Genomic DNA, 17,279 nt, shown 5'->3' on the forward strand with positions numbered 1-17,279 from the left:
AGTTAGGGCACTGGTCTTTGACCTAAGGACCGCCACGTGAGCGGACTGCTGGGCACGAAGGACCACTGGTCTGACCCAGCAGCGGCAGTTCTTATGTTCTTATGAAAGGGTAAAGGGAAGAACAAAAAGGGTAAGAGAGTCTTTAATGTTAAGCCAATTGTCTGAGTCTCATAAGCGAAAAGCCTTAGGAATAGATCTCATAAGCATCTTTGAAAAGAAATGTTGTATGGCTAGATTTAAAGTTTAAGAGGCTAGTTTCTTGTCTCATAGCCAGAGATAGGGTATTTCACAATGCGGGGGTGGTTACTGAAAAGATTGTTTTGCATGTTGTATCATAAAATTAAGTTTGGATAATTTCCTAAAAGAGAAGTCCATAGGCCATTACTGAGATGGCTTGGGGAAATACACTGCTTATTCCACTGTTTTGCTACTTGGGATCTAGCTAGGTACTTGGAACCTGGGTTGGCCACTGTTGGAAATAGGATACTGGGCTTCATGGACCTTCAGTCTGTCCCAGTACAGTAATTCTTACATTCTTAAGTGAGACAAGTAGAGGACAATCAAGCCATTGTGACATCACTGATGAGTTTGGCTCTTAGGCATTGGTGGAATGAAGCATTATGACATCACAATCTCAGCTCTGGAATGTTGCTGTTCTCTGGGCTTATGCCAGGTTCTTGGGACCTGGGTTGGCCACTGTTGGAAACAGTGGCTGGGCTTGATGGAACTTCGGTCTATCCCAGTATGGCAATTCTTATGTTCTGATGTCATAGGGTAATTTTATATATGCAGCATTTAAGCAGAGGAGATGGCACGTGGAGAGTGCCATTAGGATTCAGGAGATATTCAAGATGGGAAGAATAAAACTGGTTTGTCGCATTGCAGGGCATCTGACTCTGCATAACAACGCTAGCCTTGGAAAATGAGCCGTGACGTTTATGGCCCTATTCTTTGCCACAGATTGCTGCTTTCTTTGGGGTCTATTCACTAACGTTTGCGTTGTTAGAAAAGTATAAACTACTTCCCTGAATAATTTTTCAAAGCGCTGTAGATGCAATCTGTTTCTGTTCTGTCTCTCTGTAACTTCCAAGTTTCCTCCAAACACAATTAAAATAGTCTGTTTTATTTATTTGTTTTAAAAGTTTATGTAGGTCTTCCCTAGCTCTAAATAGAGGCTAGTGTAAACATAAAATTAATAACCTCATTTAAATGGAATACAACTTATAAAAATGCAGCACAATAAATAATTCATAACAAATTTTTAAAGCCCATAACCATGCAACACTTGAGCCCCAGATATTTCCACTGCCTACTATATGGCGTTTCCGTAATGTGCCCTCTAGTGGCCAGACACCAAGCCAACAATTACCGATCTGTAATCATAAAATCCATCATTCCAGCCATAAAAGCACATCCCATATTCAGTATTATAGGTATAAGCTGAGGATATAATAGAATTGTGTGGGAAAGAGGAAAGCTTTTGCCTTCTTTCAAAACAGCAGAAAATGGGGGGTGGGATTTTTTTTATTTTTTTTTTTGCCTCATCTCTAACTGCAGCATATGAAGAAAAGTGCAGGTATCCCATTATAAAACAGACATGGCCACTGAGAGATCGGGAATACAAGTTCTTCAGGTTACGAGAAGACCCATCTAACTATTCACAACAGATGGGGAGTACAGTACCCTACATCAGGCAGGTCTGTCCCTCCTGTGAATGCTGAAATCTGGTCTGTAATTATGGTGCATCATTAACAAATGGAATGAAAGAGCATTGCTAAGATGTACATTTCGGATCATAAATTGCTGGAGAAGGGTCATCATTTGGGAGGTCAAGATAGTGTTGAAGACAGATGTCTGAGCAAATGGCTGTCTGACTTTGTTCCAATGACAATGCTTTCTCTAGTGGAATCATGAGAATCCTTGCTCTTACCGTCTGGTGGCTGTAGCTTCACAATGGTGTTTGATCCAGATGATGATTGAGTGAGCCATTACTTGCTTGATGGATCCAGTCCAGCCCACTTTGGGAGAGAAACAGAGTTCATCAATAGACCTCAGTGCCAATTGGGTCTTATTGAGCATGGAGCAGGGTCTGGCTCCTCCCCAACCCAGAAGCAAGTCAAATTTGGGAGAGACTAGGGAACTGCCACTCCGAGTGGGATTCACGAGGGTTGGCGGTGCAGAACTCTTTCGAAGAATGCTTGGCTAAAGATGACAGCCCCATTCTGTAGGAGAGGTAAGAGGTGTTTCCAGAGTGAATATCTTGGAATCTGGGGAATTTAAAAAGCAGGCCATAGTTGATTTTGACATCTTGCAGCAAGCTATTTCGGTTATGAACTTCAACCTTAGCAAATCTCATAGTCCTTAAAACTGAATGTGGTACTATCTCTTCTGAAGTAGAGAAGCAGGGAGCAGTGCTATCTACTCTTGGTGAGAAGCTGGGGAAACAGGAGGAAAAGATATCAGCAATGAATAACTTGGAGCTGGAATTGATTAAAGAAAGAACTGTTATGTCTCAGAAGTTGGTACATTTAGAGAATTAAGGAAGAACAATTTGAGATTTCTAAATTTTTTACTGTGTCCTATTATGTCACCAATTGAAATGGCACGGAAATATTTCCATGGGATCCTGGCTTTCCCCATGGATAGTTTTCCCCCAATTGTGAGGGTGCAATATTTGGATATTAAAAGGGAGCCAAAAATTTCAACCCCAGTTGGAACTCCAAGACTTAATGTAGAAACATGAATTTGTCTTGTGTTTTTTGGAAATTTCTTTAGCGGTCATCACAGATGGAACGATTCTTCTGGTTGCCTTTGCCTTGTAAAGTAAAAGGGATTATATTTTGCATCTTTATTGCCGACATATTAATAATCAGTTCTTTGGCTCCACTATTTGTATATTTCGTGATGTTTTTCATATTTATTTATTTATTTATTTCTTCCATTACAGAGGAAGGGGTTAGAAGAGGGTAGGGAGGACAATGGAGGGCAGGAAAATACAGGAGGAGAAGAGGATACAAGTGATTAGGTGTCAAATAGATGAGTTTTCAGTTTCTTCTGGAATTTGGTGTGGTTAGGTTCCGTCCTGGTCATTTTAGTAAGGTCATTCCAAGTTTTTACGCCTAGAAAGGTGAGTATGGAATGGAAAACACGTTTGTATTACAGATTTTTTTATGGAAGAGAGATTTAGATGCAATGCATTTGTCACAAAAGTGTAGGAAATAATTCTTGGTACTTAGGCCAAGAGTCTTCGTTTTAGGTGGTGCTTTTATTTTGTAATTTCTTGCAAAATGTTTGATTTTTTTAATCAGAATAAGTCTTTTACTGGGGGGGGGGGGAGAGTTAGCCTAAGCAACTGCTTGAATTTTTGATTCCTAGAGAAGAGGTGGTTGTTATAACTGGTAATGTTTAACTTGTTGCAAGCAAGCATGTCTGGCTGTAGGCTAAAGGACTGAATTGTACCGTTACTTTATTTATTTCCTTTATATTTAGTTTCCATTCTGAGATCTTCCTTAAATATTGTGGATCGGATAATAATGTTATAATTTCTTTAGTTTAGTAATTTTTCTTGACCTGTATCAAGTTATAATTATCTTGATTGTTAATATATAATAAGATGAATAAAAATAAATTTCTGGAGAAGTACTTGGACTGGGTAAGAGAGACTGCCACGTAAGAGAGTCAGGATCAGATCTGCTGGTCTTGGTTTACGTTCCCAGAGCAGCAGTGTCCCACAGAACGTGGCTGCCACAGTAAGACTGACTGCTGAGAAAAGCTGAGTGGAAAAAAAGGGGAGTTAACTTTGAAAACTTGTTGGAATGGAAATAAAAGTCTTAGGCGGCTTAACCCATATGGCTAATACCAAAGTATTTTGGAACACAATGTTTACCAGAACTAATCTTTCTTTATAAAAATGACCATGTTTGGTCATCTGAACACTGCTAGGTATGGAAACTGTTTTTGTAAGATGAGATCGTCAGAACACATGGTCCCCTTCACACTGATAATCTCAGAAATTGTATCTCACTGTGATTGGAAATGCTCATTTTTAAGAGCTGACCATTGATTCTTCAGTTCTTTTTTTTATCCCATACGTATGCTTATAAGATTTTTGTTTATATTATGTGTGCTGTGCAGTGATCAGACAGAGCACAGAGCCCTGGTCATCTGAAGTAAATCTCCTGACCTTTTCTGTCCTCCAAATCACTCTTTGGCCTCAGGAGTATCGTAAATGTGTAAATTATGATAGCATATAGTGCTGTGTACATTGAAGAGTATAATAATGATTTTGTTAAAGATTTTTCACAATCTGAAAATCTTAACACAGCTGCACAAAATTTCCAACGTAAGGTGAGTTACTGATCTGCATTGGATAAAATATTTGCTAAATAAACATTTACAGTCGGTTTAATTTACAGACAGAGCATGGGAGGCATTTTTGCTACATTGAAAAGCTTAGATGTTTTGTTTTGTTTTTTATCACAGGATATGCTCATGATCCTTGAACCTGCTTTATGGATGTTGTGATTTTACTTAAATGACATACTGTGACTCCTGATGCAGGCGTTTCTTGCTGAAAGACGGGTCCATGTTGAGTCCATTTGACTATGGGGTCCTTTTATTAAGGTGTGCTAATCGGTGTAGTGTGCACTAAAGATTAGCACGCGCTAATTGCCAAGACATCCATTCCTATGGGCTGCTTAACATTTAACGCGAGCCAAATCGGTTAGTGCACCTTAATAAAAGGACCCCTATATCTGTGTTCACTTGTTTGCCTCAATAAATTAGTATTTTGGATTGCTGTTGCCAGTGGCCTTCTTCTGTGAGCATTTGTTTATATCAATAAACAACTTAGTTTTATCCTCTGGTACCTCCATATTTTTGCACTGAAAAGTCATTGGTCCACCCCTACCATATACCATTTTCCCAAGTGTAAAGCATGTGTCACTTGCAGAAAATGCTTCTTATAAAATTGCATGAGTATATAAGCACACAAATGCACGTGCCACCCAGAGCACATGTCCTTTTATGTGGCGCGTGCATAGGCGTTCCTAGGGCAATGTTTGGGTAGAGCAGTGATTGCATGTGCCTGTTTATAATATACAGAGTAGAATCGAGATGTCCAGGTTAGGACACGCTCCATTCTGGTAGTATTTTAGGAAAGGATCTGCCATTATAGAGCTTTTACTAAAGTACATGCTGGGGTGCACATGTATTTCCTGGCACGTGCCGCAGGAGCAGCCATTTTGTAGATATATAACACCGGAAATATGGCAGCGTTCCCACCATGTGTCAGTATTTTGCATTCATGTGGAAATGTCAGGAATTTTTCAAACCTATACATGTGAAGTAGGTCCTACATGTGCATTCCCTTTATGAAATGGCGAATTTGCATGTAGATTTTTGATCCATGAATATCCAACAGGCCCCTTGCAATTTCTACATATTATGGGCATCCCCAAGTAAACTGCACCCTTAACTCGCCATTTACACATGGATGATGCTTCCTTATATAAATGCCTGAATTTCCATGTGGAAATTGGGATGAAGTCTTCTAAAATAGCCCCCTTTGTTGCACTTGTTTCAGGAAGATGGTTCTGGAAGCCTGTTTTATAAAGGCACTTTTTTTTTTAACATTTTTTTGGTTGCCCTGTCATAAAAATATCCTGTTTAAGGATAATATTCAAAGGCACGTTCACAAGTAAGGTATACTTTACCCACAGAAAGGACCCATCACAAAATTGCCTGCTCAGAAAATGAATAGCCTTTTACATGCTAACAAAACAAAAGATCGGCGAAAGCCAAAAGATGGAAAACAAACAAAAAGCAGATCAAGAGAATAGAAATAAAGTTGTTTTACTTGTTCGAATTAGAGAATGATATGGTGTCAAAATTCATCATCAATCGATGGGGTTAGGAGAGACACTAACTGCATGGGTCAATGATTGGCTGAGTGGCAGACTTCAGAGGGTGGTGGTTAATGGTACCCTCTCTAAAACATCGGAGGTGACCAGTGGAGTGCCGCAGGGCTCGGTCCTGGGTCCACTCCTTTTCAACATATTCATAGGGGATCTGACTCAAGGGCTTCAAGGTAAAATAACACTATTCGCCGATGACGCCAAACTATGTAATATAGTAAGTGAATGCAGTTTACAGAATTATATGGCGCAGGACCTGCTTACATTGGAAAGTTGGTCCTCAACCTGACAACTAGGCTTCAATGCTAAGAAATGTAAGGTCATGCACCTCGGAAGCGGAAATCCATGCAGGACGTACTTCTTGAACGGAGAAACTTTAACTAGGACTTCAGCAGAACGAGATTTAGGAGTAATCATCAGTGCAGACATGAAAACTGCCAATCAAGTGGAGAAGGCTTCATCTAAGGCAAGGCAGATATTGGGTTGTATCAATAGAAGTTTCGTCAGCCGAAAGCCTGAAGTCATAATGCCGTTGTACAGGGCCATGGTGAGACCTCATCTGGAGTACTGTGTGCAATTCTGGAGGCCACATTACAGTAAAGATGTGCGCAGAATTGAATCGGTTCAACGGACGGCCACCAGGATGATCTCGGGGCTCAAGGGTCTCTCGTACGAAGAGAGACTGAACAAATTGCAGCTCTACACTCTTGAGGAACGTAGGAAGAGGGGAGACATGATCGAAACATTTAAGTACCTCACGGGACGTGTCGAAGTGGAAGATGATATTTTCTTTCTCAAGGGACCCTCGGCCACAAGAGGGCACCCGCTCAAACTCAGGGGCGGAAAATTTCATGGCGACACCAGAAAGTATTTCTTCACAGAGAGAGTGGTTGATCATTGGAACAAGCTTCCAGTGCAGGTGATCGAGGCAGACAGCGTGCCAGACTTTAAGAATAAATGGGATACCCATGTGGGATCCCTACGAGGGTCAAGATAAGGAAATTGGGTCATTAGGGCATAGACAGGGGGTGGGTAAGCAGAGTGGGCAGACTTGATGGGCTGTAGCCCTTTTCTGCCGTCATCTTCTATGTTTCTATGTTTCTATTCCTGTCCCTTGGAAACTATCTCCATGTCATTCTTTAAGGAGAGAGGGAAGAATCAGAGTATGAATGGGCCCAACCACTGACCCTCAAGCCTTGGATTGAAGAATGCTGGTATAGAAGGACTGAGGTTGAGAAAGACACTAGAGAATAACAGAGTCTGGTATCCAGAGCAGATATTGTGATGTCATAATGTTTCATTCCACCAATAAGAGCTAAGCTTATCAGTGATGTCACAATGGCTTCATTATCTTATACTTGGCTCACATATTTTATTTATTTAAAAATTTATATACCGCATAAAAACTATGCAGTTTATAAAATTACATGCATACATATTAAAAATACTAAAACATATTTCGACAGAACAAACACAATAAAACATTAACTAGCAGTGTCATTATTAAAACCTTTTTTCAAATTCATCCTACAAGGTGGAAAGACAAAATCCCATAAAAGCATTTACAGGACAGTAAGAATCAGAGTATGAATGGGCCCAACCACTGAACCTCAAGCCTTGGATTGAAGAATGCTGGTGTAGAAGGACTGAGGTTGAGATAGACACTAAATGACACTGAATGGTTTTCCACAGTTATCTATGGCAACGGTGATGAATTTTGTCACATGTCATTCTCTAGTTCTAATCTTTATTTTCCACAACTCTTTGAATGCCATCTGCAACACTGTGTGTGATGGGATTATATAATGTTGATTTTTAATGGAACATATATTTACCTTAGGAAGGCGAAACATGGCCACCTCCAGTAACTGTTTTATACCAATACGAGAGTTGCAGCAAATAAAGATTGGACTGTTTTACTTCTCTTCTATCGGTTCTGCTTTTTGTCTTCCTTCGTCTAACCTTACACATGCACTTTCCATGTATATAAAAATGTAGCCACTATTAGAAGAAATGTTGTCAAGGACAAGGGTTGAGATGGGGGCTGCACTTAAATATATTATGAAAACAACACATGTGCCTGTTTTTAATCTGGAAATGTTCTGTGCCCAAATAACAGGTATAAATGTGTCCATATCATTTTGCTGGGGTAATTCTTTTTTTTCTTTTTTTTTTACAAACTTTTCCATATCTTCATTTTTAAAAATCAACATCAGGTGCAACATATTATCGAACAATGTACAAAATAAACAGCACTTAATTCCATCAAATGATATAATAAATACATATCCTTCCCATCCCCCCCCCCCCCCCCCATCCTTTCATATAGTATAAAGATAAGCAAAAGTAATACAAATGATCAAGACCAACCAATACAATCAAATAATAAATCAAAGGCATAACCCCCTCCCCCCACACTTCCTGAATATGTATAATCAAAGAGCTAAAACCAATAATTAATCTTTACAAAATTTTGTCAGTGGGTCCCAAACATCCTTAAATTTCTTGTAATGTCCCAATTGTATCGCATACATTCAACAGGTATAAATGTGTCCGCATCATTTTTCTGGGGTAATTCTTAAATTTGAGGTACATGGGGTACATTTGCTTTGAAAGTCTAGCAAAACTCACGCAGAAAAGTTATGTGCACATTTTTTTCAGCTTTCTGCTTTAGTCTGAAACTACCTTTTAATTCTGTGTTCCACTTCAGGTTCTACAGAAACCCTCTCCAGAACTGAAGCATCAGTTGGCTGGATTCTCTAAGCGAGTGGCTGCAGCCGTCACAGAGCTCATCCAGACAGTAGAGAGCTTGAAAGGTGGGTTTATTTTGAGGTCTTTTTCATGCAGTCGTACACTTAGGATTGTCATACTAATGGATGCTCCCACTGATCTGAGTTTGAAGAGGATCAACTAGTACAAACCATCCATTTAGTTCTTGCTGGCCATTAGGGCTAATCAGACAGCTGGCTTTGCTGCTACTGATAGTCTGACATTGCATTGGCATAATTTCTTTAAGATGGCTCCACACTCCAGGGCCATCCCGGGGCTGTGTGCGCAGTTCAGGGTGCAAGGGATTCAAGGGTGCAAAAATTGCTTGCCATCTGTATCCCTTCTTTTGCCTCTGCACAGGGAGTGAAGCACAGACTCTAGGGGCCATGTTGCACAGGGCACAATTGTGGCTGAGGATAATCCTACCGCACAAGCCTCGAACACTTATGATTTCAAAGGCCCTTTTCTATCAAACTGCGATAGCAGTTTTTAGCACAGTGGGGCCGCACTGAATGGCCCACGCAGCTTCCGAAGCTCATAGGAACTCAATGAGCGTCAGGAGCAGCGCAGGCCATTCTGCCAGGCTCCCCGCGCTAAAAATTGCTATCGCAGTGTGATAGAAGAGGGCCAAAGTGTTTGAGGCTTGTGCAGATGATGACAGAGCTTGCAGGAATGGGGACGGGACGGGAAAATGAGTTCCTGCGGGGGCGGGAAAAACTCTGGCCCCATGTTATTCTCTACTTTCATCCCACCTGCTGATAATTGTGACCAGGCTCGGGTTACCATATGGCTCCAGAAAAAAAGAGGATGGATTGAGACATCTGAGTTTTACTTCCTTTGAAACAGTGGACGTAAAACTCGGATGTTTCAATCCGTTCTCCTTTTTCCGGAGCCATATGGTAACCCTAGACCAGGCATCTGATGTTGAGGCTTTATTTGCCGCTGTTTGATATTTCCACCTGCGTCACTTTCAGCTCTTGCCAGCCTGATGCATAGCTAGGGCCGGATTTTCCTATAGGCTAACTAGGCTTCAGTCTAGGGCCTCAAGATCAAGAGGGTCCTACATTCAAATTGTTAGCAAAATTAAAATTACACTATTCTAAAAACAGTGAACACTAAAACACTGAACCGAAAATAAGGAGAAATTCTATGCTTCGGGATCGGAACCGGCTCCGGCCGTAACGGGGCGCCGACTCGGCTTCTCCCTTTCTTTTTCTCGCCCTGGGAGGAGGATCGGGGAGGGAAAGACGTCAGCCGGGAAACAGCTGGGCAAAGCCCAGCCCCGCGGGGATAGAGGCAAAACGTGGATCCGTCAGGACAGGGCAGCCCAAACTGGCATTGAGGGGGGGGGTTCAGTGGAAGGGGGATGGGAGGCAGGCAGGCTGGCATCGGAGGGAGGGTGGAGGGGTTTAATGGAAGGCAGGCAAGATGGCATGGGGGGGTGTTCAATGGAAGGGGGATGGGAGGCAGGCGGGCATCGGTGGGGGGGTGAGGTGAGGAAGGACGCACTGGGGGCACTATGGACATAGGAAGGGGCAATGTTATGTTTGATTAGTTATTGTTACAAGTACTATAAATGGTGCTGAGAATAAATGTCCAAATAAGTGTTCTCGACTTTTTTTTATTTATTATCCGTGTCACATTTTTTATAAAGGTTAGTACCAAGAACAACATGTTTCATTTAACATATTGATATATATCACAGTAATGATGTATTTTATTATCTCTCATGTAATTTACAAACTTAAAAATGGGAGGTGAAAGGGCCTCATAAGTGGAATAGCCTAGGGCCTCTTTTCATCTAAATCCGGCCCTGTGCATAGCAGCCAGTAGTAGAACCTGGGTACAAATCTTTGCAGTGCTGCCTGCCGCTGGGCTGTAGAGCTAGAACCCTTTCCCTGCATTTCTTAATCAATTAGTGAAACTTGGCCTGAATGTGGGCAAATCAGGGGACTCGTGTAACACATCTCTGAAGCTAGCCTGCAGTTGTTGCTTTCAGGTGGCACCTGATGCTTCTTCGATTAGAAGCTCTGAGTATTGCCTCTGTAATACTGCCAGATCCAGCAACAGGTGACCAAATGCAAAAAAAAATAAAAAAAAAAAAAAGTGCATAATCTATCTAGACTTGAACATTGCCTCTGCAGCTATAGAAAGAAGCAGCTGCATCTCGCTCTTGTAGTGACATTTTCAAAACACTTGAACTTTGGTTTATGATGTCACCAGCGCCACTTGGTTTAATAGAGACTTAGTTTCACTGCGGCTCACCCATTGTCCTATGTTTTATGAGCTCTAATATGTTTAGAATTGCTTCAATTACAGAAATGTATAAACTACCCACTTCTAACGTAGGCAGACTATGGCAGCGTTGCAAATATGGTCGTCTTAAACAATAGCTTTTGTTTTTCAGAGGCTTTTATTTCAATTAACAATTTTTTTGAGTAGTTGAAACCATTTAGCACAATCGGGCATAACAAAGCAATTCTTTCATCAGTTGCCTCCCTCCATCTCTTAGGACAAAATCACCGACCCTCAATCAGGCCTGAATCATCATTTCACTGTAAAGCTTCTGTTGAACAGAATAGGTTATATCACACCACAGCTCTTCAAACTTCTGTAGACCCATCTGATAATACGGTTCTCAAATTTTTCCAAAGACTTTATCCATGTGTACTGCTTGCACCCCTAATATGTATGATCTATGTACACAGCTTCTCTTCAGGCGGAGTGGATGTCCTTTTCCAGACACATGCTACCCTAGAATGGGGCACCATAACATGGAACATTATCAATCTGATTTGGGAGGCTCGTCACACATATTTGGTGCAGAAGCAAAAGTTTATATTTACTGAAGTTATTTTGTTTGTTTTTTTAAATAATTCTAATGAACCTATTTCATTCATCTTGGCCTTTCATTCATTCCTGCCAAATGGTGAAATTTTGTATCCCTTAACCCACACTCTTTCCATAAAACATAAGCCCTAGCTTACAGACCATACAAAATCTGGGGGCAACAATTCTGTCAGAATACCCATTATGACTCCCCCCCCCCCCCCAAAAAAAAAAAGCTGTCACTGGTTACCCATAACGTTCAGAATCCGGTTCAAGTTTCTTTTCCTGGAACGTAGAGCTCTTTACATGATTATCCTGGCCTAGGTGATCCGTTTCATACCCCAGAAGAGGGTATTAGGTTCATTGAATGATGGACACATGCATCTAACCCCTGTTTGCTTAGCGCATGTGGACTCAATGAGACACTCTGCTTTCTTGTGTGTGGTCCCCCTTCTTTGGAATTGCCTGTCCCAGGCTCTTCATTCAGAACCATCATATGAGGGCCTGGGATAGGCACATGGGATCTCTCGTAGAGAGAAAGCGATAATGGTTACTGCAGATGGGACATTTGGCCTTTATCTGCCGTCATGTTTCTATGTTTCTATCAACTCTTTAAAGCAGCATTGAAGACATTCTTATTTCAAAAGGTGTATTACAGCTCTGATAACCAGGGTACAGTACAGAATGTCCTGAATATACTTGTTTTTCCTTCCCCTACTTCCTTTATCTCGTCTCCTTTCCTGACGATCACTGGCATTCCTTTCTCCCTATTTTAAATATGTGAACTGCTCTGCTGAGTTTTCATGAAGTGCAGTACTGTATATCATGTTAATAAGCCATAAAATGCAACCTCAATTGATATGTTATCATAAACCTCCAGCCACCAGTCAAGTTCAAACTGCTCTTATAGATTTTGTTCCTAGGCTACCAAATATGTTGATTTCTTTAGCTACCTTATTAACAACATCCCGGACCGGTGTTAGACGTGCTAAGGTCACAGGCAGAAATTTGGGAGGGGAACCCAAAGCCCATCAGCAGTCTGTGACTCTTTCAGCTTTGGGCAGACCTGGGACTCTGTTGCATGGGGGCAGTTGCCCTGGCTTTACCCCCCTTAACCCTGGCCTGCTGACATCCTATATAGCTCAGATATTAAACTTTTAGCAGAGCTACTTCTTGAAAACATCATGCCAAAAGTTTGGTTGTTTGGGTTTTGTGTGGAACAGAATATCTTTATAGGCAACATTCAGCTCAGACAGAAATTCCTGAAACTGTCTGTGGTTTAGTGCATGAGACCTAATAAAGTTAACACAGGACACCACAACTTTCAGTGATTTACAACACAGTGCTTGTTGGTGGATGAGACAGTGTATGGCTATTGGACATGAATGGTTGTGTTTGGCCATCTCTTGGTTAATGCGTGCAATGACTCCTTTCAAAGACCTCATCTTGCTAGGAGCACCATCAGTTGTCACACTGGCTAGTTTAGCCCAGTCCAACTCCAAATCATTCACAGTTTAGCGAACCTTTTCATAGATATCCTCTCCTGTTGTTGTTCCTTTGATGCTTTGCAGTGAAGCAAGCTCCTCTGTAACTTCGAAATGATCATTTGTCCCACAAATGAAAATTAAAAGTTGTGCAGAATCACGAACATCATTGATTTGTCGAGTGCCAGTGAAAAATAGCAAAGTTTTGGGGGGGAGTTTTGCAAATGCTGATGCAAATTGTCCCTGACTTCTTCAGTCCTTCATGTAATTGTAAGTCCTGAAAGACTCAATGTACCAAATAAATCAGCCTTTTCTGGACACATCTCTTTAACAAAAAGAAGACATTCTTTAACAAATTCTCCCTCTACTTATGGTCTGCCAGTGCGTGCTATTAGCTTGACAACTTGAAAACTTGCTCACAGTGATGAAATATTTAGCTGCTTCTGCTTCACAAAAGTATTTTGCCGAGTTGTCAATCCTTTTTTCAGTTTTAATATTTTCTTACTTGTCCAACCAATCATGTTTGCCTTTATGTCGAGTTTCATAGTGTTGACGAAAATTTGTATTCATAAGAACATAAGAAATGCCTCCACTGGGTCAGACCAGAGGTCCATCGTGCCTAGCAGTCCGCCCACGCGGTGGCCCAACAGGTCTAGGACCTGTGCAGTAGCCCTCTATCTATACCCCTCTATCCCTTTTTCCAGTAGGAAATTGTCCAATCCTTTCTTGAACCCCTGCACCGTACTCTGCCCTGTTACGCCCTCTGGAAGCACATTCCAGATGTCCACAACACGCTGGGTAAAGAAAAACTTCCTAGCATTCGTTTTGAATCTGTCCCCTTTCAGCTTTTCCAAATGCCCTCTTGTTCTTTTATGTTCTGAAAGTTTGAAGAATCTGTCCCTCTCTACTCTCTCTATGCCCTTCATGATCTTGTAGGTTTCTATCATGTCCCCTCTAAGTTTCTGCTTTTCTAGGGAGAAGAGCCCCAGTCTCTCTAATCTTTCAGTGTATGAAAGGTTTTCCATGCCTTTAATCATTCGTGTCGCTCTCCTCTGAACCCTTTCAAGTATTGCCATATCCTTCTTAAGATACGGTGACCAATACTGGACACAGTACTCCAGGAGCGGGCGCACCATTGCCCGATACAACGGCAGGATGACTTCTTTCGTTCCTTGAACACAACCACTGAATCCTAGCATACCAGACAAACAGCTCTCTCCTTGTACTGCATGAAAAAGTAATCATAGGTCCACTGTTCTTTGAATATCCTGCACTCAGAGTTGATTTTTCTTTTCCTTGAATCTATCACTTGAAGCCCACATTGGCATCTGAATTGGATGTGAAAGTTGGACATTATGGAAATAAGACAGAAGATTGATTCATTTGAACTTTGGTGCCGAAGGTTTTTATGTGCTGTGAATCACCAGAAGAACTAATAAATTGATTTGGGGGAGAGATTGAACCGACTATATCACTTGAAGCCCACATGATTGAAGTTGCAACTGTCTTATTTTGGTCACACCATTCAGAGAGAGAGATCATTGAGGAAAGGCATTATGTTTGGGAAGACTGAAGGAAACAAGTGAAGAGGGTGTCCTGCAACTAGATGGCTGGATATATTGAAAACAACTATGAGGATGATGCTGAACTAAACAGACACTTGCACAAAACTGACTTCTTTTTGGATCTGTAATGCATCAAGTTGATAGGACTCGAATGCGAGTCTATGGCACCTAACACATGCACACAAAGTATATGCCACCTAATTTTATGTGGCTTCATAAAGAATTACCTCTAATAAGCTCAGTCTGGACCATTTATCTAACTCAGTGACTCTTTTTGTGGTTGTAAGCTAGGACAATCATCCACCAATCTCTTCCTGCAGTTCCATCCATTGGGCAATTTTTACAGTGGTAGCCCCAACGTTGTGGAATGCATTGCCACTTTCTCTTCGGCATGAATCCAATCTTTCCAAGTTCAAATCAATGCTCAAAACCTTTCTCTATAAAGAAGCATACGAGACCTAGACCTTCAACTTAACCTTAACTTTTGCCCTTTCTTTCCCTAACTCCTTTTTATTTTAGCAATGTAACCCTACCCTTTTCCCTTTTGTGTGGTTGTAGCTGTTGATGAGATTTGTCTTTCTATGTATTTGCTTTTGTAATTCCCACAATTTTGTTGTTTTTAATTTTTAAAGATATGTCATGTTGTAAACCACTTTGGAAATGAAAAGCGGTATATCAAGTCATAATAAACTTGAAACTTGACATTAAAGCACAGTTGCCTCAGTGGAGCATTTCATCAGAGTCCACTTTTGGGCCAGCTGTGCTGACCCAATTAGTTTAAATACATTGACATCTTCAGTAGTATATTAATAAATAAGAATCTTCATGCTATATCTATATACAAATTATTGCATGGTTACTATTTTCAGAAAAGTATATCACATTCTGTGTCCATTGCAAAATAATCTTTGTAAAATGTGTGACAAGAATGAGCATGCATTTCTTCATGCTCAGCAACCACAATAATTTGAATCCAGCAAATCATGGTAAAAATAGTAGTCCCAGATCACATCAGAGACTATCATTTCTATCCCAGCTTCCTGGGTTTTGAGTAGTTTGTGATCATTAAATGTGGATAATTCGAGTTTGCAGTAGTCCATATCTAATATATTGTTTGAGTTAAAATTTGAATTTTGGTATGGAGTGAAAATGAATCCAGTTACAGGATATGCGTTCTTACTTGTTTCAGGTATGGAGTGGGTGGATCCTGAAGACCCAACGGTCATTGCTGAGACGGAGCTGTTGGGAGCGGCAGCTTCAATTGAGGCTGCGGCTAAGAAATTAGAGCAGCTGAAACCCAGAGCCAAACCAAGAGTAAGTGCATGTCTACAACGAGTCATCGATATCAACTGACCAGGAAAGGGATGCATGATACTGTCTTTGAGGTTAATTTTCCACATTTCATAATAATAACTTTATTCTTCTATACCGCCATCACCAGCTGTTCTAGGCAGTTTACAAAGAAGAGAAACTGGACAATCAGCAAGAGTACAATCACACAGTGAATACACTAGTTACAATCTTAAAAACTCCTAAGTTAGGTAATGAATTTGTCAAACAAAGTGGTCTTAATTAATTTTTGAAAAGAACAATAAGACAAAGCTTGATGGATACATTCACCTAACCAAGATTGCAGTTTGTCTGCTTGAAACGTCAATGTCCTGTCTAAAAAAGTCTTATATCGGCAAGCTTTTACCTTGGGATAGGTAAACAAATGAAATCTTCTGATTTCCCTCAAAGGTCTGTATAATTCAAAGTGGGGAGAAAGATAAATTGGAGACAATCCCGATACCAATTTAAAACAAGTGCAGGCGAATTTGAATAATACTCTTGCTTCTACAGGTAACCAATGCAATAGTCGATAGCACGGGCTGACGTGATCATTCTTTTTTAAGACAATGATCGGAAAGCTGTATTTTGGATTATCCTCAGTCTTCTTAAGATTTTCTTATAAGATCCTGAGTAGATGATATTACAATAATCCAAGATGGACTAAATTAATTACTGTACCAGTAATCTAAATGAAACTGGATCAAAATACTTTTTGATGGTCCGCAATTTCCACAAAACAAAAAAGCATTTTTTTACTAGTAAGTCAGTATGCTCAACCAGGGTTAGATGACGATCTAACGTGACTCCCAAAATTTTGATGGAAGTTGCTATCGGATAATCATGTCCATTGAGATGAAGTAATGTATCTGTGGATTTTATCGTTAGGACTGGCCAGAAAAAATTTAGTCTTTTCAGTATTGAGTTTCAACTTGAAATTTATAGTCCACTGTTCAATCTGGTTCATTATGAACGATATCTGATTTATAATTTCAGCGGTGAAAGTATTAAGGGGAATAAAAATAGTGATAATGTCGACATAAATATGGAATTTCAAGTTTAAACTCTGCAATAAGTTTCCAAGTGAAGAGATATAGATATTAAACAAAGAGGTAACAAAGGCGAACCTTGGGGCACACCACATGGGTTGCTCTAAGAGTGAGAATAGTTGCCATCGCTAACCACTTGATAAGATCTTATTTTTTTTAAAAAAAACCTTGAAACCAACTCCAAACCTTTCCAGATAGTCCCATTGTGTCCAAACATCCCAAAAGGATCAGTAACCCTTTTCAGTATATTCAGGGTCATTTGAGGGAAGGGAGTTGTGATTTTCACACGTTCAAGGAATCTAGATGGATTGATGAGTTTTTCCCTCATACAATACAATT

General features: G+C 40.5%; 1 protein-coding gene and 1 long non-coding RNA gene across 3 annotated transcripts in view; one reads left to right on the top strand and one right to left on the bottom strand.

The window, feature by feature from the left end:
• The window catches only part of TLN2 (talin 2), a 572,423-nt gene that overhangs the window by 525,587 nt on the left and 29,557 nt on the right, over window positions 1-17,279 (top strand). For both annotated transcript variants that reach the window (XM_033920311.1, XM_033920312.1), the window contains 2 exons: window positions 8,626-8,731; window positions 15,752-15,876. In XM_033920311.1, coding sequence (XP_033776202.1) covers window positions 8,626-8,731; window positions 15,752-15,876 — 231 coding nt within the window. The remainder of the gene's footprint in view (window positions 1-8,625; window positions 8,732-15,751; window positions 15,877-17,279) is intronic.
• LOC117348326 overlaps window positions 1-17,279 on the bottom strand; it is a 135,039-nt gene that overhangs the window by 39,203 nt on the left and 78,557 nt on the right. The gene's annotated exons all lie outside the window — the stretch shown is intronic.

Source organism: Geotrypetes seraphini, chromosome 14 (assembly GCF_902459505.1).
Source record: "Geotrypetes seraphini chromosome 14, aGeoSer1.1, whole genome shotgun sequence".
NCBI lineage: Eukaryota > Metazoa > Chordata > Amphibia > Gymnophiona > Dermophiidae > Geotrypetes > Geotrypetes seraphini.